The 17,861-nt window shown below is 31.4% G+C and overlaps 1 protein-coding gene across 1 annotated transcript; it reads left to right on the top strand.

Annotated features, from left to right (window-relative positions):
* Window positions 1-235: 235 nt before the first annotated feature.
* Window positions 236-3,473, top strand: LOC130455175 (olfactory receptor 10AG1-like). Its single transcript, XM_056803695.1, has one exon. The coding sequence runs from the start codon at window positions 2,158-2,160 to the stop codon at window positions 3,088-3,090; it is 933 nt and encodes a 310-aa protein (XP_056659673.1). The 5' UTR covers window positions 236-2,157; the 3' UTR covers window positions 3,091-3,473.
* Window positions 3,474-17,861: the final 14,388 nt, after the last annotated feature.

Genomic DNA, 17,861 nt, shown 5'->3' on the forward strand with positions numbered 1-17,861 from the left:
TTTCATGTTTTTCTTATTCTTGTTGAAAATTTTTTCCTTAAATGTATAAATCATACTGATGAAATGGATTTGAATTTCATAATGATTAAACTATAGTTTGCAAAGGACTACAAAGCATTAAATATTATTTTTCTTTTCCCTTTTTTTTTTAAATTGTGGAAGTGAAAGAAGAGTGCCAATGTCTGTTTTTTTTTATTTTTTTGGCTACTTTGTAAATTTTATTAGTATTATTTTTCCTATCTCAACAAGTATTTTTTAGATTCTTAGAATGTGTTGAAAGCTCAGGCAATAAAACATTAGAATTAGAAAAGCTCTTAGAAAGTGTGTCATGGAACTAGCATACATTTCTCATTTTATAGTTGAGAAAATGATGCATCAGTATTGATAAATTATGCCTTTAAGGATCAAAACATGCATGTTTGGGGCAGTAACTTTTCAATTCATATTGACAAATTCTTTGCAGTGTCTCATTTGAGCAGAGTCAGTCATTGCAACTGACACTCTTCCCATTTTTAGATGAAGGATCTAAGCTATATGGAAATTAATATTTCACATCATTCCACATCTTAATAAGAGTAATGCATTTCAATTTATGTCCTCTAATTTCCAATTTAGTGATTCTTCCAGCACAATATTTAAAAACATCTTCCAATATAGGTCAGATAATTTTATAGCAGGAAAATAAAATATAAATATCAAACAAAGCAGGAAATATATGTTTATACTTATAAACATGAATACATAATATTTATAAATCAATCATGGAGACTAGATGTTGTGAGATCCAAGAACAGACAAAGTAACTATCAAGAAAGTCCATTAAAAATAAGATTTTTAATATTAGCTATGTCAAATTTTTTTCCTTCTCATTTTCATTTCTAGTACTTACACCACACAACTTATTCTCCTTTCATGTATAGTAATTCCTTCTACCTGGAACATTCTTTTTTTATGTCATTTCCCTCAACACCATTTCCCTTTCTCAGAGGTAATACATTGGGACCTGCTCTTTGTCAGTGACAAGGAAAGTCAAAGGAAAGCAAAGTATAAACCCAAAAGGTATTGCTAAAGGAGAAATCAGAATGAGTAGTTTGTCGGGTTATTTTGTAATAGGCAGTCTTTCCTAAACTCCTAAAATTATATAAGCAAGATTACATCAATAAAAAATATTTAGCATTGATTATATCCAAACCAGATATCTAGAAAAAGATCCTTGCTATCAAAGAAGATCTATAATAAAAATAAACATAAAATGAGCCTTAAATTTTTAATATAGGGAACAATTAGTGATCTAAAAACTCATAAACTAACGACTGTGTATTTGAAAATTTGAGAGTATGTTTAAGAGTAAGCATAGGAACTTTGCTTTATTTAAAAAAAAAGAGTACTTGTAAGTTTATGGAGAGGAGACTTGATTCAACTGTTTCTCAAAAAAAAGTTTAAAAGTAAAAAAAAAAAACTCTATAGTAGAGATTCAGGATGGCTAGATAAATGAATTAATTTGCATTTTTCCTACTCCATGAGGGAACAGTAACTTATTCTAGAGAGCTTCAATAACATAGGGAAGCATAGTATAATGACATGAAAATGGCATTTGCTGATAAAATTATTGAATTCACTTTTAGACTCAAAGATTCATTTCCCTTATCTAAATTCTATGTGAGTTAGAATAAATGATATTGTAAGTCTCCTCCTATACTAAAACCTTTTTTATGACATTGAAATATAGATAACTATATTAGATGATGGAATTTGGAATATTTTTGAGATATAGCACTACTTAGTTTTCATTGAGGGCCAATGTCTAGAAGCATATTTCATTTCAAATATTTCAAAATTTTCATTTATTTTTAAATTTAGGAACTTCAGTGCATCCTTAAGGATTTAAAATAGAACAATAGTGGAATTCCAATGCATTTTTTATCTTAACAACTTTATGGTTTTGTTTTATTGAGGTTCATGACATGGTAACTTAATAAATGTTCAGTGATTTCTTGAAACGATATTAGACTATAATCAGAGGATATATTGTAAATCCAAGTGGCCTCATGTATCTAATTCAAAACACACTTTTTTAGAAGATGATACTCAACTCCAGAGAAATGAAGTAATTATCCCTTTCTGACTGCACTTTTTCAACAAAAGAAAAAAGAGAAAATGGGAAAAGGAAATCTTACTAATGTGGGACAATTTGTTATTGAGGATTTTTCTGACCTTCCCAACCTCCAAAGCCTTCTGTTTGGATTTTTTACAATTATCTACATGAGCATCCTGATGGGAAATGGCCTCATTATTGTAATAACCAAGACTGATCCAGCTCTCCAAACACCTATGTATTTTTTTCTAGGCAATTTTTCTTTTTTGGAAATCTGTTACACATCTGTTATTCTTCCCAGAATGTTGATAAGCCTTTGGACTCAGAATAGAAATATTTCTTTTGTGGCCTGTGCTACACAACTATGTTTTTTTCTTATCCTGGGAGCTACTGAATGCTTTCTCCTGGCTGTGATGGCATATGACCGATATGTGGCCATTTGTAAGCCTCTCTACTATCCTATTATCATGAACCAAAAAGTGTGTATCCAATTGGTTGTTGGATCCTGGATATGTGGGATCCCAGTGCAGATAGGACAGACATACCAGATTTTCTCTCTGTCTTTTTGTAGTTCTAATAAACTTAATCATGTTTTCTGTGACATCCCTCCATTACTAAAGGTGGCTTGTGGAGAAATCTCTATTAATGAATTATCTGTCTATGCTGTGGCTGTGCTTTTTGTTATGGTACCCTTTCTCTTCATAATTTGGTCTTATTCAAAAATCATTGGCACCATACTAAATCTGCCAGTGGGCATGGGAAGGTCCAAAGCCTTTTCAACTTGCTCATCCCATCTCATCACTGTAACCTTATTTTTTGGGTCTGCTATCATAACATATTTAAGACCTAAATCCACACACTCCCCAGGAATAGACAAAGTGCTCTCACTTTTTTATACCATTGTGACCCCAATGTTTAACCCTTTGATATATGGCCTAAGGAATAAAGATGTCATTGCTGCATTGAAAAAAATCTCCCTAAATAACTGTTGTTAATAAAGAAAATCTTACTTTCCTCTTCATTTATCTCACAGTTTCAGTTTTTATAGAAAGGTCCTTTCAGTTAATTTCTTGACTATCTGAAATCTTTATTATTTCATGGTAATAATATCATATCTTAAGACTATATATATTTTTTCTTTACAGTCTTATATTCACAGTGATTATGGACAACCAAATAAAACAATTAACATATACAGAATGATGTTCCAAATTAACACTCATAAGCCTGTACTAATTTGGTGAACCAATGCAATTATCTCAATAATTCAAAACAAGATTCAGTAATATCTATATGAAACATAAAGCTAAAATATCAGAACATATTTGTTAAAGACAAAGGAGATCATTCTGTATTTCAAGCATTACATTCCCATACCCAAGACTCTTCTCAAATAGTTTTTTTTTTCCTTCTATAAATTTTTTTAATATGCCACCATACTGAAAATGTGTTGTTTTTTTCCTCAACTCCATCTCTTAAACTGTTATCTTCCTCTGACTCTTGGTTCAGATGACTCTTCTTTACTGATGTCCATACCATAAATATTCTATATTGTTAATGAGTTATCTTACATTATTTAAATTCATTGTTTCTTTTCTACATCATATTTTCCCAAATACATCTTGTTCTGGTTCTACTCAGGTCATGTTGTTGATCCATCCACAGAGATGAGAAAATTCAAATGTTTTTCATTTTTTTAATTTTTTAACTCTCTCTTCTTCAGAAATGAAAATAAAATTATTTCTAAAAATATTTGTAGGCTGTGAAATTTTGATCAAGATCAATATCCAGGGAATTATGAAAACTTTACCCCTTTGTTCATTCATAGATTATGTTTTAGGATAATCTTTTTGAGTCACTGGGACCAAAAAACAATCCACAAAAACAACAAAAATATTATTCTATCATCTTAAAATCAAGCTAGAAAAGAGAGGACAAACTGATCAAGAAAGGTCCACAGATGACAGAAATACACTGTATCCTTAAAAAATGTGTAGCTTTTAAAATTTACCAGATTTTTCACTTCTATGAAATACTCTTTAAAATTTTAAGATTCTTTCCATGAAAAAAGGAATTATTGGAATAGGAATTAAGATCAAATCTATTCATTAAAAACTACAATTAATATTCTAAAATGCTGAAAAAATGAAAGTTGACTTTCTAAAATGTATAAAGAAATTATTAACAATAAAGAAGTCTGTTATTTTACTGAGTCATGCTTATTAAAAATTTGGGATGGTATCTCAAGATTTCTGTTGCTTAATTTTCTGATACATGATACTCAGAGAATTAATCAGGTGATGTAGGAGATAGAACACTGGGCCTGAAGGGAAAAAGATCAGATTTCAAAACATGGGTTGAGACATGAGCTATATGACCTTGGGCTTTTCACTTAATCCATATTTGCCCCATATATAAAAATGATGATGCACTGGAAAAGTAAATGGCAAACTATATATATATATATATTACATATATACATATATATGTATATATATGGAAGGATATATGTACATATATCTTCATAAATATATATTTATTTATTAGAAGCTGATTAGGGGTTTTTGAATTTTAGAAACATAAAAATGTAGGAATTAAAAGACCCTCAATCAGGATCAAATTATTAAAAATATTTAGAATTTACACTCAGTTTTTTGAAAAACAAATCAAAATTGCTTCAAGCTAAAATGGAAGGTATAGGAATTACGGGAGGATGCCCATTTGAGGAAATTTGTAGGATTTGATAATCAATATGGGAGAAAAAAAAGAAAAATCAAGTGTAGATTTCTTCAGTAAGACCTTAGATGCACAAAAATAAAATGTTGACATAGTGCAGAAACCATAGATAAATTGGAGACATTTGAAAGAATAATGCAAAGAATCCTAGGGGAATAAATCTAAGTGACCAAACAAAAGATTTCAGTTATGAAGGAGCCATAACTTGGATAACACTTGGGAAGGAGGGAGCTATATACATTTTTAAATAGCTGTTATATGCGAGGATCATTTCTCATCTGTAAATAGGGAATAAAGACTTTTTTTTTCAAAATTCTAATATGTTTTTGGGGTACAAGGAAAAGTGCCACATGCCAAGGGCTTATTTTCTATATTTTAGATGATTTTAGAAGACCAAAATGGAAGACACATGGAATTATATGTTTAATAAAGTAAGATGAATGGGAAGAAAATTCCTACATTATATAAAGTTATATAATATAGAGATGATTTTATACTGGAGAAATACAGAGGGAAAATAAGAAGTATGTGAAATTATTTTAATAGTTCTGACAGGCATACTATTTGATTTCCCTCTAATTTCTTTATGATGTTACCCTTATTTTCTAAATCATGTATCCAATTTTACTTTACCTTGATATATGGCATGAGATGTTGTTTTATTATTAGTTTTTGCCCTACTGTTTTCTAGTTTACTTATCAGTTTTTGTTGAATAGTAAATTCTTCCAAAAATCTTTGGGTTTGTCAGACACTAGGTTGTATGTTCATTTTCAACTGCATTTTGTGTGCCTAATCTATTATTTTGTTTCACTGCTCTACTGTAGTCATCAGCTCCTTACTACAAAATAATCAGTTTAATCTTGTTTCCCTTGAGAACCTTAAAGTATTTGGAGTGCCACTCTTGTTCCATAAATACCTTATGTTTCCTAGTTGTCATTTTCTCATGTAAAGAATGTAATAATTTTCTCCCCATTGTTTCTCATGATTGCTTTAAGTATCTTAAATACATTATGTTTATCTTGTACTGTAGGAATCTTAAGAAGTCTAGTTATTACTTTTCCAAGCCAGGATGTGATTATTTTAACATCAATGATTTCTTCCAGGATTTTTGTTTGTTTGTTTACCTTTTTATCCTTCTTTTGAATGTTCAATTTGCACATGAAAATTTCTTTATAGCTCTGGTTGTTTTGTCAGTAAAGCCTGGAATACTTCTATTTCATTAAATATTCATTTCTTCTCCTGGAGCACTATGATTAGTTTCAATGGCTAGGTGAATTTTGTTTGCTGGCCTATATTCTTTGTCTCCTTGAATATCTTTATTCCATGCCTTCTCATCATTTAATTTAGAAGCTGCTAAATCCTATATACCCCAGAGTCCCAGTGACCTGGCAAAGATCCTGAATTTCAAGAAACAGTTAAATAAAAAAGATATATAAATAAAACACGTTTTGTGAGACAAGGGTTAATTTCACAGCAAAATACTTATCTTCCAGACAGTCATAGACCTTGGAAAGACCTGAGAAGTCTGGCTAAAATCCACAGCAGTCTCTGCCAGTAAATGTGATGCCCATGATTAAAAAACAATAGCAACAACAACAACAAAGGAGAGATTTATTAATATTTCATAAATGTTACTAAATTAATTTCCAATTACTAAATTACTTAAATTTATTAAAATTTTACTTTAACCCTTCAAAATCAAGGGGAAAATGGAATTGAGTGAAGATGGGAAAGAGAGAAGAAAATGTGAGTGAGAAAAAATAGAAAAAAATGAAGAAAAAATATGGAAAAAATCACAATTAACATTGAAAATCTTTTGCAGTTTTGCCCAGGGGATAATAAAAAGCTTTTACTAATTGCATAACTTAAAATTGTGGTATTTCAAATTCATGATAATGATTTACAAAAAATAAGATTCATGATCATTGAACATCATACCTGGGTAGGTGGATGCCTCTTTATTTCTTGTTTTATCTTTTAATGCCACTGAAAGTACTTCAAATCAAAATTTAATTTATAACATTTATTAGAACAAAGAATATAAAGGAAGGAACCTTATATTAAAAATATTGATCACTAAGGTTTGAAGGAAAATTGAATAATAAAACATTGAATATTTGAGATATAATACTCCCCGACATATTGAATGTAAGAAATTTAATTGAACTCACACATCATTTAGTTTATCTTCCTTTTCTGTATTTGATAAATGTCAGTACAGACTTCATAAGTAGAAGTTTGTACTTTTATGCGTCCATTTCCTGTGCCTAATTTCAGTTTGGAAAGAAAGTGATATTCTATGACAACAAGTTTATACTTTTCAAATCATTTCAACCTATATCATTTGATATTTGAATATAAATATAAATACTATTATTTGAATTTCAAAGACACAAAGTAAGAAACATAATTATATAATATGTGTGTACATATATATATATACATATATATATATATATATATAATAACATTTCAGATTATTCAGTAGTATGTTTGGGACAGAGTGAGGACTAGAAATCAGAACTGATCACTGAGGACAGTGATATTTTCCCTATAAGACAATGTCCATACTCATTTCCAATTCAACAGGGAAGTTGAGGGAATTGGGGTAGAAGAAAGGTGTAGAATGTGAATCATTAATTGCAATACAGGAAGGGCCATATTTATCTTGGATCACTATGTAGCTCAACTTAAGTAGAGAGGAAGAATTTAAGGAGTGATATACCTAATGTGAAGCACTTATCCTAATTGAAATTATAAAATGTGACATTTTTTTAAAATTCTTCATTTATTTGTGTATTATTCATGCTTGCTCTCTTCTAAAGCCTCATATATTCTCTTCTACTCTTTGACTAATACTTTTCTGTCCTAGATAAGGAATGGGCAGGCAAAAAAATAAACCAATTTAATCCATAGCATGATTTTTCTTTTCCCTCTCCCATTTTCTCAGTATGAAGCTCTTAAACAGTTTTGATAGTGTAGAAGAGTTGAAAACAGATTAACATTAAAGTTACTACTGGATAATTTTTTTAAATCTTGTTAGCTCTCCCAGAGGAAATTAAAAGAAGCAAATTCCTTTACAGGAATAGAATGAAACTCTAATACTAGAGATTAATGATATGGTTAGTGAGATAAATATTTTGTATTCAAGTATTTGTCATATGCCCCTGCTATCATATATAAAAAGGTGATCTCCATCCCTTATTACATCTTCTAGTAAACTTTGGTGCCTACTGGGTGCAGGACACAAAAGAAAGAACATAAAATATTAGATAAGGATCAAGTCTTCAAGGAACTTATACATTTTATCATTTTATTTAATATTTCTTACTTCTAGATATTATTGCTATTATAACCAATAGGCTATATGCAAAGCAAAATAATTAATTCTTAAAACAATTCAAAACACATTCGTAATTACATGAAAGAATGCCCCAAATTATTAAGAAGCATGAATTGTTTTTAATGAGGATTTACCTCTCAAACTATAAATTTACAAGAATAATGATAATTAATATTTTATAGGTGTATAGAAGAATAGACAAACTAAAACATTTTGGTGGAATCTTGAAATGGTACAACCAATTTAGAAAGCAGTTAAGAATCTGCAGATATAGTAGTTAAATGCCCATAACTCTTTGAAAGAAAAGCTCCAACATTTGGCTTACACTTCAAGGAAATAACTAATAAGAAAGACGCCATCATGTATTCCAATATATACACATACATATGTATATCTATCTATCTTTCTGTATCTATCTATCTATCTATCTATCTATCTATCTATCTATCTATGCACTTTTGTATTAGTTAAGAATTGGGGAAAAAATAAATGTATTAACTGAGGATTCCTAAACAAATTGTGGTACAATAATATAATGGCTTACTACTAAACTATAGAATATTTAAATACTATGAGTACAGAAAAGCATGGAAAAATCTGTAAGAACTGATGAAAACTGAAATAAGCATAGCCAAGAAAACATTATATACCAAAAATACAACATTGTAAAGTAGTTCTTATATTCAAATAATTACTTTATAAACAATTCTAAGCTTTATCTCATTATTTGTAACTCTCTTCAAGTATTCAAAGGCACATTGATGTAGGCACTGTCTCTGCACATGTATATTTCCATAGCATTTGGCTTTCCCCCATCTGAGCACTCTTTGATTCCTGTCCCCTGTAGGTATTTTCAGATGCTTTATGCCCTGGGATAACTCTATGTAATCTACTTACTTTAACTTATTCCTCCAAAATGATCATATTCCTATGTCATCATACTTTTCTTATCTTAGTAGTCCTGTGATCATCAAGAATCACTTCCAGCTGTTTACATTAGAATTTCATTTGACATCCTTCATTGAACACTCTATTATTCCCATCTCCCTTAACTCTAACCTACCAGTATTTCATTAATATCTCTTTACCTTTTACTGTACTTTTTTGGAATGCCAATTCTATAAGGGGGAAAAAACTAACTTTCATCTTTAACTATTTTCCTTGCTTGCTGTCTACATTTTGTACTCATGAAACATGGTTTCTCTCTAGATATCATAGGTTCCTTGTACACTCTTTCCAGCATTAATTGGCTTTCAGTTATATTTCCTTCTACACTTTACTAGTTATATTATGGAAATAGGAATATTGCTTGCTCCCCATAGCCACTTAAAGAATTTCTCTTCATCACCATAATTCAATAATCTCTCTTTCTCTGTAATTCAGTAAATACATATTTATAATTAAATCAAATTTGTAGAAGCTGTTGTCTGTTAACATTTAGAATACTCTTTTTTTTAAATTAATGACTTAAATTCCTAATTGAATCTTTATTTTTCTCATTTTCCATTCCTGCTCTCACAGTATGGCACTTTAATATACATATTGGCAAATATTCAACTATCTTGGCTTCCCAATTCATCAACCTTTTAATTCCCATTATTGATTCTCCCTCTCCAAAACAGAGAGGTGACCATAGTTTTGATCTCTCCAACAATTAAGAATTCCCCTTCACTATTTATGAATTGCAGAATTCAATTTCCTTATTATAATATTTTTATTCTGCTCCCCCCTCTGGTAGCAAAAGTCCCCCAACTCTTCATCTTAATCATATTATTTATGTTTTAATCTCTGTTTATTGCTTCTTTCTTTACTGCCTACAAATATTCCCATGTCTCCCTCATCTTGAACATCTCTAATTAAAATCTATTCATTCCTACTAGATATTGTCTTATATTAAGCATATTCTTTGTGACCTAAGTACATTAGAAATCTTTTTATAACACCAGTCATTTACAAAGCAGTTTTTTTTATTTCATTCTATGAAGTCTGTTTTCCAACTTTGTTATTCACATACAATTCTTGTCTCTAAAATTACCAATGATTTTTAATTGTGAAATTTGAAGACCTTTCCTAGGTTCATTTTCATGAGTCTTTTTTTTGTTTGTTTGTTTTCAACTGCCATTCACTATACTCTCTTTAATGCTCTCCTATTTAATTTTCTTTCACATAACTCTCTCAGTTCTTTCTGTCTGCTCCATTTCAGTATCCTTTCCTGGATTTTAATTAATATAACCAAGGTAACTGTTATTGGAGTTTTCCCCAAGACTAGGTCTAGGGCTTCTTCTATTCCCCTCTGCTATTTTGCATTGATTGGCTCATTACCTCAGATGGATTCAATTATCATAGCTATGTAGATATTAATCAGATAGATTTATCCATCCCTATATCTCTCTTCTGATTTATACACTTCCATTCATTTATACAATAACAGTTGTTCAGTTGGATTTCCTGAATTCAACTTGAACTAAACTAATATTTTAAGCAAAAATCTGCTGCTATTCTTGTTGCTACTATTAATTATTTTAAACATTCTCTTTTGAAATTTTGAATTCCAGATTGTTTCCTTTCCACCCACCAAGAAGGCAAAAATATATCAATTACATGTGCAAACAAAATTTAAAACATATTTTCATATTAATTATATCAAAAATCAAGTCCCTACCCAAGAAAACAATAAAATAATATTTCAAGTGGCATTGAGTTCATCAGTTCTCTTTCTGGAGGTGTAGAATATTTTTTTCATTCTGATTAATTTGGAATTTTCTTGAATACTTGTATTGATCAGGATGATCAAAATCTTCTCATTTTATCATTATTAAAACACTGTTGTTACTGTATAACTTATTCTCCCAGTTCTTCCCACTTCTTTTTGGCTCAGTTCATAAGTCTCACCATGTTGGGCTTTTTTTGCCCTGAAAAAAACTTCATCATTCCTTATAGAAAAACAGTATTCCATCCCAATCACATTCCCCAACTTTTTTACCCATTCCCTAATTAATGAGCATTCTCCTAGTGTCCAATTATTTACCTCATCCAAAAATAAAAGAGATTCTATAAGTATTTGTATACATATAGGACTTTTCTTTGCTCTTTTACATCTTAGAAGTAGAGTTACAGTAATTTTATTGCTAAATCAAAACATACACACAATTTGATGGCCCTTTTGGCATAGTTCCAGATTTTACTCTAGAATTATGCTTACATTTCACTGTCAACAATGGTTCACTTATGTATCTATTTCCTCTCATCTCCAACATTTGTCATTTCCAATAAGTATAAGGTCACATATTAGGATTTATTAAAATTTACCTTTCTCACATTAATAGTTATATGTGTAAAAATGGATATTTGAATCCCAGACTTCAATACCCAGAAGTCCTTGCTAATTCCCAAAATGCCCTCTAATCTCATGAGAGATCCTCACCTGGGCTGAGACCAGGGGCAGGGGGTGGTATTAAAACTGACTGTACACGCCACTCTCACTCTCCCTGCTTCCACTTCCAAGCACAAGAGGCTCTCTACCTATCTGGCAAGACGTAGGTTGCACGTGCTTTTCCTATTTTGTATTTTCTTTATTTCTTAATCTTTAATAAACCTCATAAAAATGTAATACTTTCAGCAGAAAAACTAATTTTATCTTAACTAATTTTAATTATAACAGTTTGGTGACCTAATGGGACAAAAATCTCTCAATTTTTTTAAAGATAGATTAGATAATGATTTCTAAACCACTTTTCTCCAAGTCTTTTTAGCAAGCTTCTTGACTTATCTTGCTCCTTCCTGCAATCCGGACCCAGATTCTTCTCGCCTGTTATCAGTCCTGCCCACCTTTCCCACCCAGCCCTGCTTGTCTCTGCTCCTGTTGCCTGCTTTTCTGCTCCAAGAATTCAGACCTGTGCTCTTGCTCACCCAGTCCTGACCTGCCTGCCCCAGCAACTCTAGCCTCGGAGCAAATCGCTTATCACCCCAGGCCCAGGACTCATTTCCACCGGCTGGTAAAAACAGGGATGATTTTTCTTTAGGCTATGATTAGCCTCCACATGGCAAGGGGTAGGGGATAGCAGATGGGGAGAAAGACGAGAAGGAAGAGACTTTTGAATTTATAAGCATGTCTACTTTAAAAGGATATCTTTTGACTGCATTGATATTTTCACTTAGCTCACCTTGGAGCCAGAGGAAAAATTCAGCTCCCTGCAACTCTTTAGCCCAATCTGAGATTCCTCATTATCGGGAGGCAACCTAGTGTTTCAGTGAATTGATAGCCAGGCCTAGAGACAGGAGGCCTTTGGTTGAAATCTGGACTCAGACACTTCCTGGCGGTGTGGCCCTGGGCAGGTCATTTAACCCTTATTGCCTAACCATTATCAATATTCTGCCTTCTGACAATAGGCATCTAAATGGATAAAAAACCCAAGGAACTTTAAAGAGACTGGAGGTTATATCTTTAAGGCTTTTTGGACTCCATGTTTTATAAAAAATCTCTGTATTCTATTTCATTTTACTGATTGTTTTGTTTAAGGTTTAACTTTGTGATTTTAAGTTCATATATTACTGCATTCAATACTATTCTGTTAAACTGAATCATTTTAATGTACTGAGTTTTAACTACTGTTAAATTCTGTTGCTTTTCCCCCAACAACTATACTGAACAAAGATTATTGAGTAGGCCCATATGAAAACAGCTTTTTTTATTTTTGACTTTGTAAATTGTCACATAGAAGATAGATGGATTCCATCAGAAAGTTGCTATAACAACCTTTGGAAAATTTAATGAGCTAAATATCTCAAATTGATTTTAAGGGTTCTTTAGAAATGATTTTCAGAATTTCTTTTAACAATCTCTGGTCATTTTGCCTGCCCCTAAAACGAGGTAAGGTCCATTTTAGTAGGTGAAATGAAATACAATTATAAACCCCAACTCCCACATTTATAAAAATGTGAATGGAAGTTGGGAAGTTAATCCCAGGGTACTGTATCATTAGAAGCCCCCCCCCCAAAAAAAAGAGGAGCATCTCTCATTTATAACTCTTCAGCTCATTTTACTTCCACCAGAATGATATTTAGAATTCTTGATGATGTTCAAAACCCAAAATAAGTTTTACTTTGTTTAAAAATATGTTTACCAAGGTTGAAAGATTTGCTACATTTGTAAAAACTGTGACAAATATTCATCAGTTCATAGGCTTTTAAAATGCCATATAGCAACTTATGTGAAAGAATGATAGTGTGTTTGTTTGCTAATGTAATTAACTGGGCTACTGAGAATTTGGGGTATAATATTTGTAATATGGTTCTTTATAAAAAAAAATTGTTACCTTGTAAAATTCATTCACTTGTACTCACAGTGGATCATGACCAGATATGAAGACAAAATGGATCTCATTTTTGGTGAGAAAGTCTTGTATTTTATATTTTCTAAGCTGACACAGTGCATCAATGATTATAAGCTATATTTTTGAAGTTTTAAAACTCTTTTATTATATTTTTCTTACATGTGCAAAATACTATTTCCGGTTTTTTTCTCTTCTTTTTATATTTGAAGCATGTCACCAGTATTAAGATTTTCTTTAACCTTTTTGATTTTGCAGTAATATAAGTTTAAAATACATTTGCTAATGCATGGCCCAAAAGCTTGAGACTATAAAAATGATGCCACTAATTGTTTAAAAAAAATTATGGGACTTTGCTTAATGATTCTGTCTGGTTGAAGGACAAGATATACAAAAGAGCCATTGCACAGGGCCAAAGATAAACCAATCAAGGACGGATTGATGTACTTCTAAGCCAATACAAAGGACTTGAACCTAGCATGAAGACTCAAGGTTGTGACACTTAACATTCATTAAGACGTAGGCTTTCCCTTTATTCACAGGCACTCTGAAAATACTCACAGACGAGTATCCAAAACTTGGCTCCTACTTGGCTTCTATAATCTAGTCCCTTTTCTGTCTTTTCTAGTGTGGCAAATTTATGTAGTCCTGGCTACTGATTTAGTAAATGCATCATTGCTTAGATCATTTTAACTGGGCCATGATTCAAGGACCTGTTATAGATTTATTTTTCTTTTACTTAGAATTTTTTACACATAAGACTTTGATAGTCTATATTTTCATCCAGAAATTTTCTTTTTTATTTGGATTTTTCTGATTTTTTTTAATTTCTCTTGCAAATATATTCATATACCTCATAATTCAGTCATGCATCCCTAAGTGATCCTGTGTTTTTCAATCACCCACTTCACAGGGAAATGTAGAAATATTATTATTTTAAATTGCAAAGTTTAAATTCCTTTCGATCAGTATTTTAGGTTAAGAAAGATGCTTCTTCTCCAAATTCAGAAACTGAATTGTTTGGAGAAGACACCATGAAGATGCCTGCAGACCACAAGCTACACGAGAAGATCAAGAATGAACTTTGTTTGTGGTTTATTGAACATTTATTTTTATGTATACTTTCATGCCAAAGGGGACTGACCCCTAACTGGCTTTTGTCAATGCATCTAGCAATTTTTGGTTTTGTTCTTTTTTCTTCTTATCATCAAATTATTTTAATCTTTAACTTGATTATATTTTCATGATTCTTTTGGAAAAAATCTTTTCCCAATAGGATCAAATGGAGAAATGTAAATATGGAGATTTGAACGCCAGACTTCAAACCCCAGAAGTCCTTCCTAGTTCCCAAAATGACCTCTAATCTCACCAGAGGTCCTCACCTGGGACAAAAGCAAGGGGTGTATTGAAAATTACTGTACACGTGACTCTCGCTTTCCCTGATTCCACTTCCAAGCACACATGGCTCTCTAACTAGCCAGCAAGATGTACGTTGCACGTGCTTTCTTATTTTGTATTTTGTATTTTTTCCTTATTTCTTAATCTTTAATAAACTATAAAAATATAATGTTTTCAGCAGAAAAACTAATTTTATCTTAACCAATTTTAATTATAACATATGGAACATTTTTAGGTATCTTTGTTTTCATCTTCTGAAAGTTACCTGTTTATATCATCTGATCATTCATCAATTAGGAAATTGCTCTCATTTTTTAGAGCTGATTCTTTCCCTATGTATTTGAGAAATAAGACATTTATCAGAGAAATTTGCCAACAATTATTTTATTATTGCTTCATTTTCTTTGGAATATTTTTATCAAAATAAAGGTTTCTTGATTATTTCTTTTAATTAGAACTTTGTGTTCCTCTATCTGACATGATTGCTTTTCTTGTCTTTTGAAATTTCTGCTGAAGCATATTAAGTTCTGCTCTAGCCCTTTTATTTTAACTCTGTGTATCATTCAATTTCAAGAGTCTTTCATGTATACAGAATACTTATGGATTCTGGTTTCATATACATTCTGATTTCTGCTTCCATTTTATGACTCAATTCCTCTATTTTCAATCATGTATATTATTGCTAACTGTATTTTTCCTTCCATCCTATTTTCTTCTATTAATCTTTCTCTTTGTCTTTTAATCCTATCTTTCCTCAAATGTTTGTTTTTCTTCTGATCTTCCTTTATACAATTTATTTTATCACCTTCCTTTCCATGTTTTATTTCCTTTTCCTATGACTTCCATATTGGGTGAGATAGATTTATATAACCAGGTTAGTGAATATATACACATACAGTGATACCTTGATACAAATGCATCTTAAGTTATGAGCTATGGATGGAGTAAGACCTTCTGGGCCTCAACTGATAGAAAGAAGGCAGGAGTGGTAATCATGATATCTGATAAAGCCAATGCGAAAATAGACCTGATCAAAAGGGATAGGGAAGGTAATTATATTTTGTTAAAAGGGACTCTAGACAATGAGGAAATATCATTAATCAACATGTATGCACCAAATAATATAGCACCCAAATTTCTAATGGAGAAACTAGGCGAATTGAAGGAAGAAATAGACAATAAAACCATACTAGTGGGAGACTTAAACCAACCATTATCAAATTTAGATAAATCAAATCAAAAAATAAATAAGAAAGAGGTAAAAGAAGTGAATGAAATCTTAGAAAAATTAGAATTAATAGACATATGGAGAAAAATAAATAGGGATAAAAAGGAATACACCTTCTTCTCAGCACCACATGGCACATTCACAAAAATTGACCATACATTAGGTCACAGAAACATAGCACACAAATGCAAAAAAGCAGAAATAATGAATGCAGCCTTCTCAGATCACAAGGCAATAAAAATAATGATTAGTAATGGTACATGGAAAACCAAATCTAAAACCAATTGGAAATTAAACAATATGATACTCCCAAACCGTTTAGTTAAAGAAGAAATCATAGAAACAATTAATAATTTCATCGAGGAAAATGACAATGGCGAAACATCCTTTCAAACCTTTTGGGATGCAGCCAAAGCGGTAATCAGAGGCAAATTCATATCCCTGAAAGCTTATATTAATAAACAAGGGAGAGCAGAGATCAATCAATTGGAAATGCAATTGAAAAAACTCGAAAGCGATCAAATTAAAAACCCCCAGCAGAAAACCAAATTAGAAATCCTAAAAATTAAGGGAGAAATTAATAAAATCGAAAGTGATAGAACTATTGATTTAATAAATAAGACAAGAAGCTGGTACTTTGAAAAAACAAACAAAATAGACAAAGTACTGGTCAATGTAATTAAAAAAAGGAAAGAAGAAAAGCAAATTCACAGCATTAAAGATGAAAAGGGGGACAGCACCTCCAATGAGGAGGAAATTAAGGCAATCATTAGAAATTACTTTGCCCAATTATATGGCAATAAATACACCAATTTAGGAGAAATGGATGAATATATACAAAAATACAAACTGCCTAGACTAACAGAAGAGGAAATAGAATTCTTAAATAATCCCATATTAGAAATTGAAATCCATCAAGCCATCAAAGAACTTCCTAAGAAAAAATCCCCAGGGCCTGATGGATTCACCTGTGAATTCTATCAAACATTCAGAGAACAGTTAATCCCAATACTATACAAACTATTTGACATAATAAGCAAAGAGGGAGTTCTACCAAACTCCTTTTATGACACAAACATGGTACTGATTCCAAAACCAGGCAGGTCAAAAACAGAGAAAGAAAACTATAGGCCAATCTTCCTAATGAATATAGATGCAAAAATCTTAAATAGGATACTAGCAAAAAGACTCCAGCAAGTGATCAGAAGGATCATTCACCATGATCAAGTAGGATTCATACCAGGGATGCAGGGCTGGTTCAACATTAGGAAAACCATCCACATAATTGACCACATCAACAAGCAAACTAGCAAGAACCACATGATTATCTCAATAGATGCAGAAAAAGCCTTTGATAAAATACAACACCCATTCCTATTAAAAACACTAGAAAGCATAGGAATAGAAGGGTCATTCCTAAAAATAATAAACAGTATATATCTAAAACCAACAGCTAATATCATCTGCAATGGGGATAAACTAGATGCATTCCCAATAAGATCAGGAGTGAAACAAGGATGCCCATTATCACCTCTACTATTTGACATTGTACTAGAAACACTAGCAGTAGCAATTAGAGAAGATAAAGGAATTGAAGGCATCAAAATAGGCAAGGAGGAGACCAAGTTATCACTCTTTGCGGATGACATGATGGTCTACTTAAAGAATCCTAGAGATTCAACCAAAAAGCTAATTGAAATAATCAACAACTTTAGCAAAGTTGCAGGATA

Source organism: Monodelphis domestica, chromosome 6, assembly GCF_027887165.1.
Source record: "Monodelphis domestica isolate mMonDom1 chromosome 6, mMonDom1.pri, whole genome shotgun sequence".
Classification (NCBI taxonomy): domain Eukaryota; kingdom Metazoa; phylum Chordata; class Mammalia; order Didelphimorphia; family Didelphidae; genus Monodelphis; species Monodelphis domestica.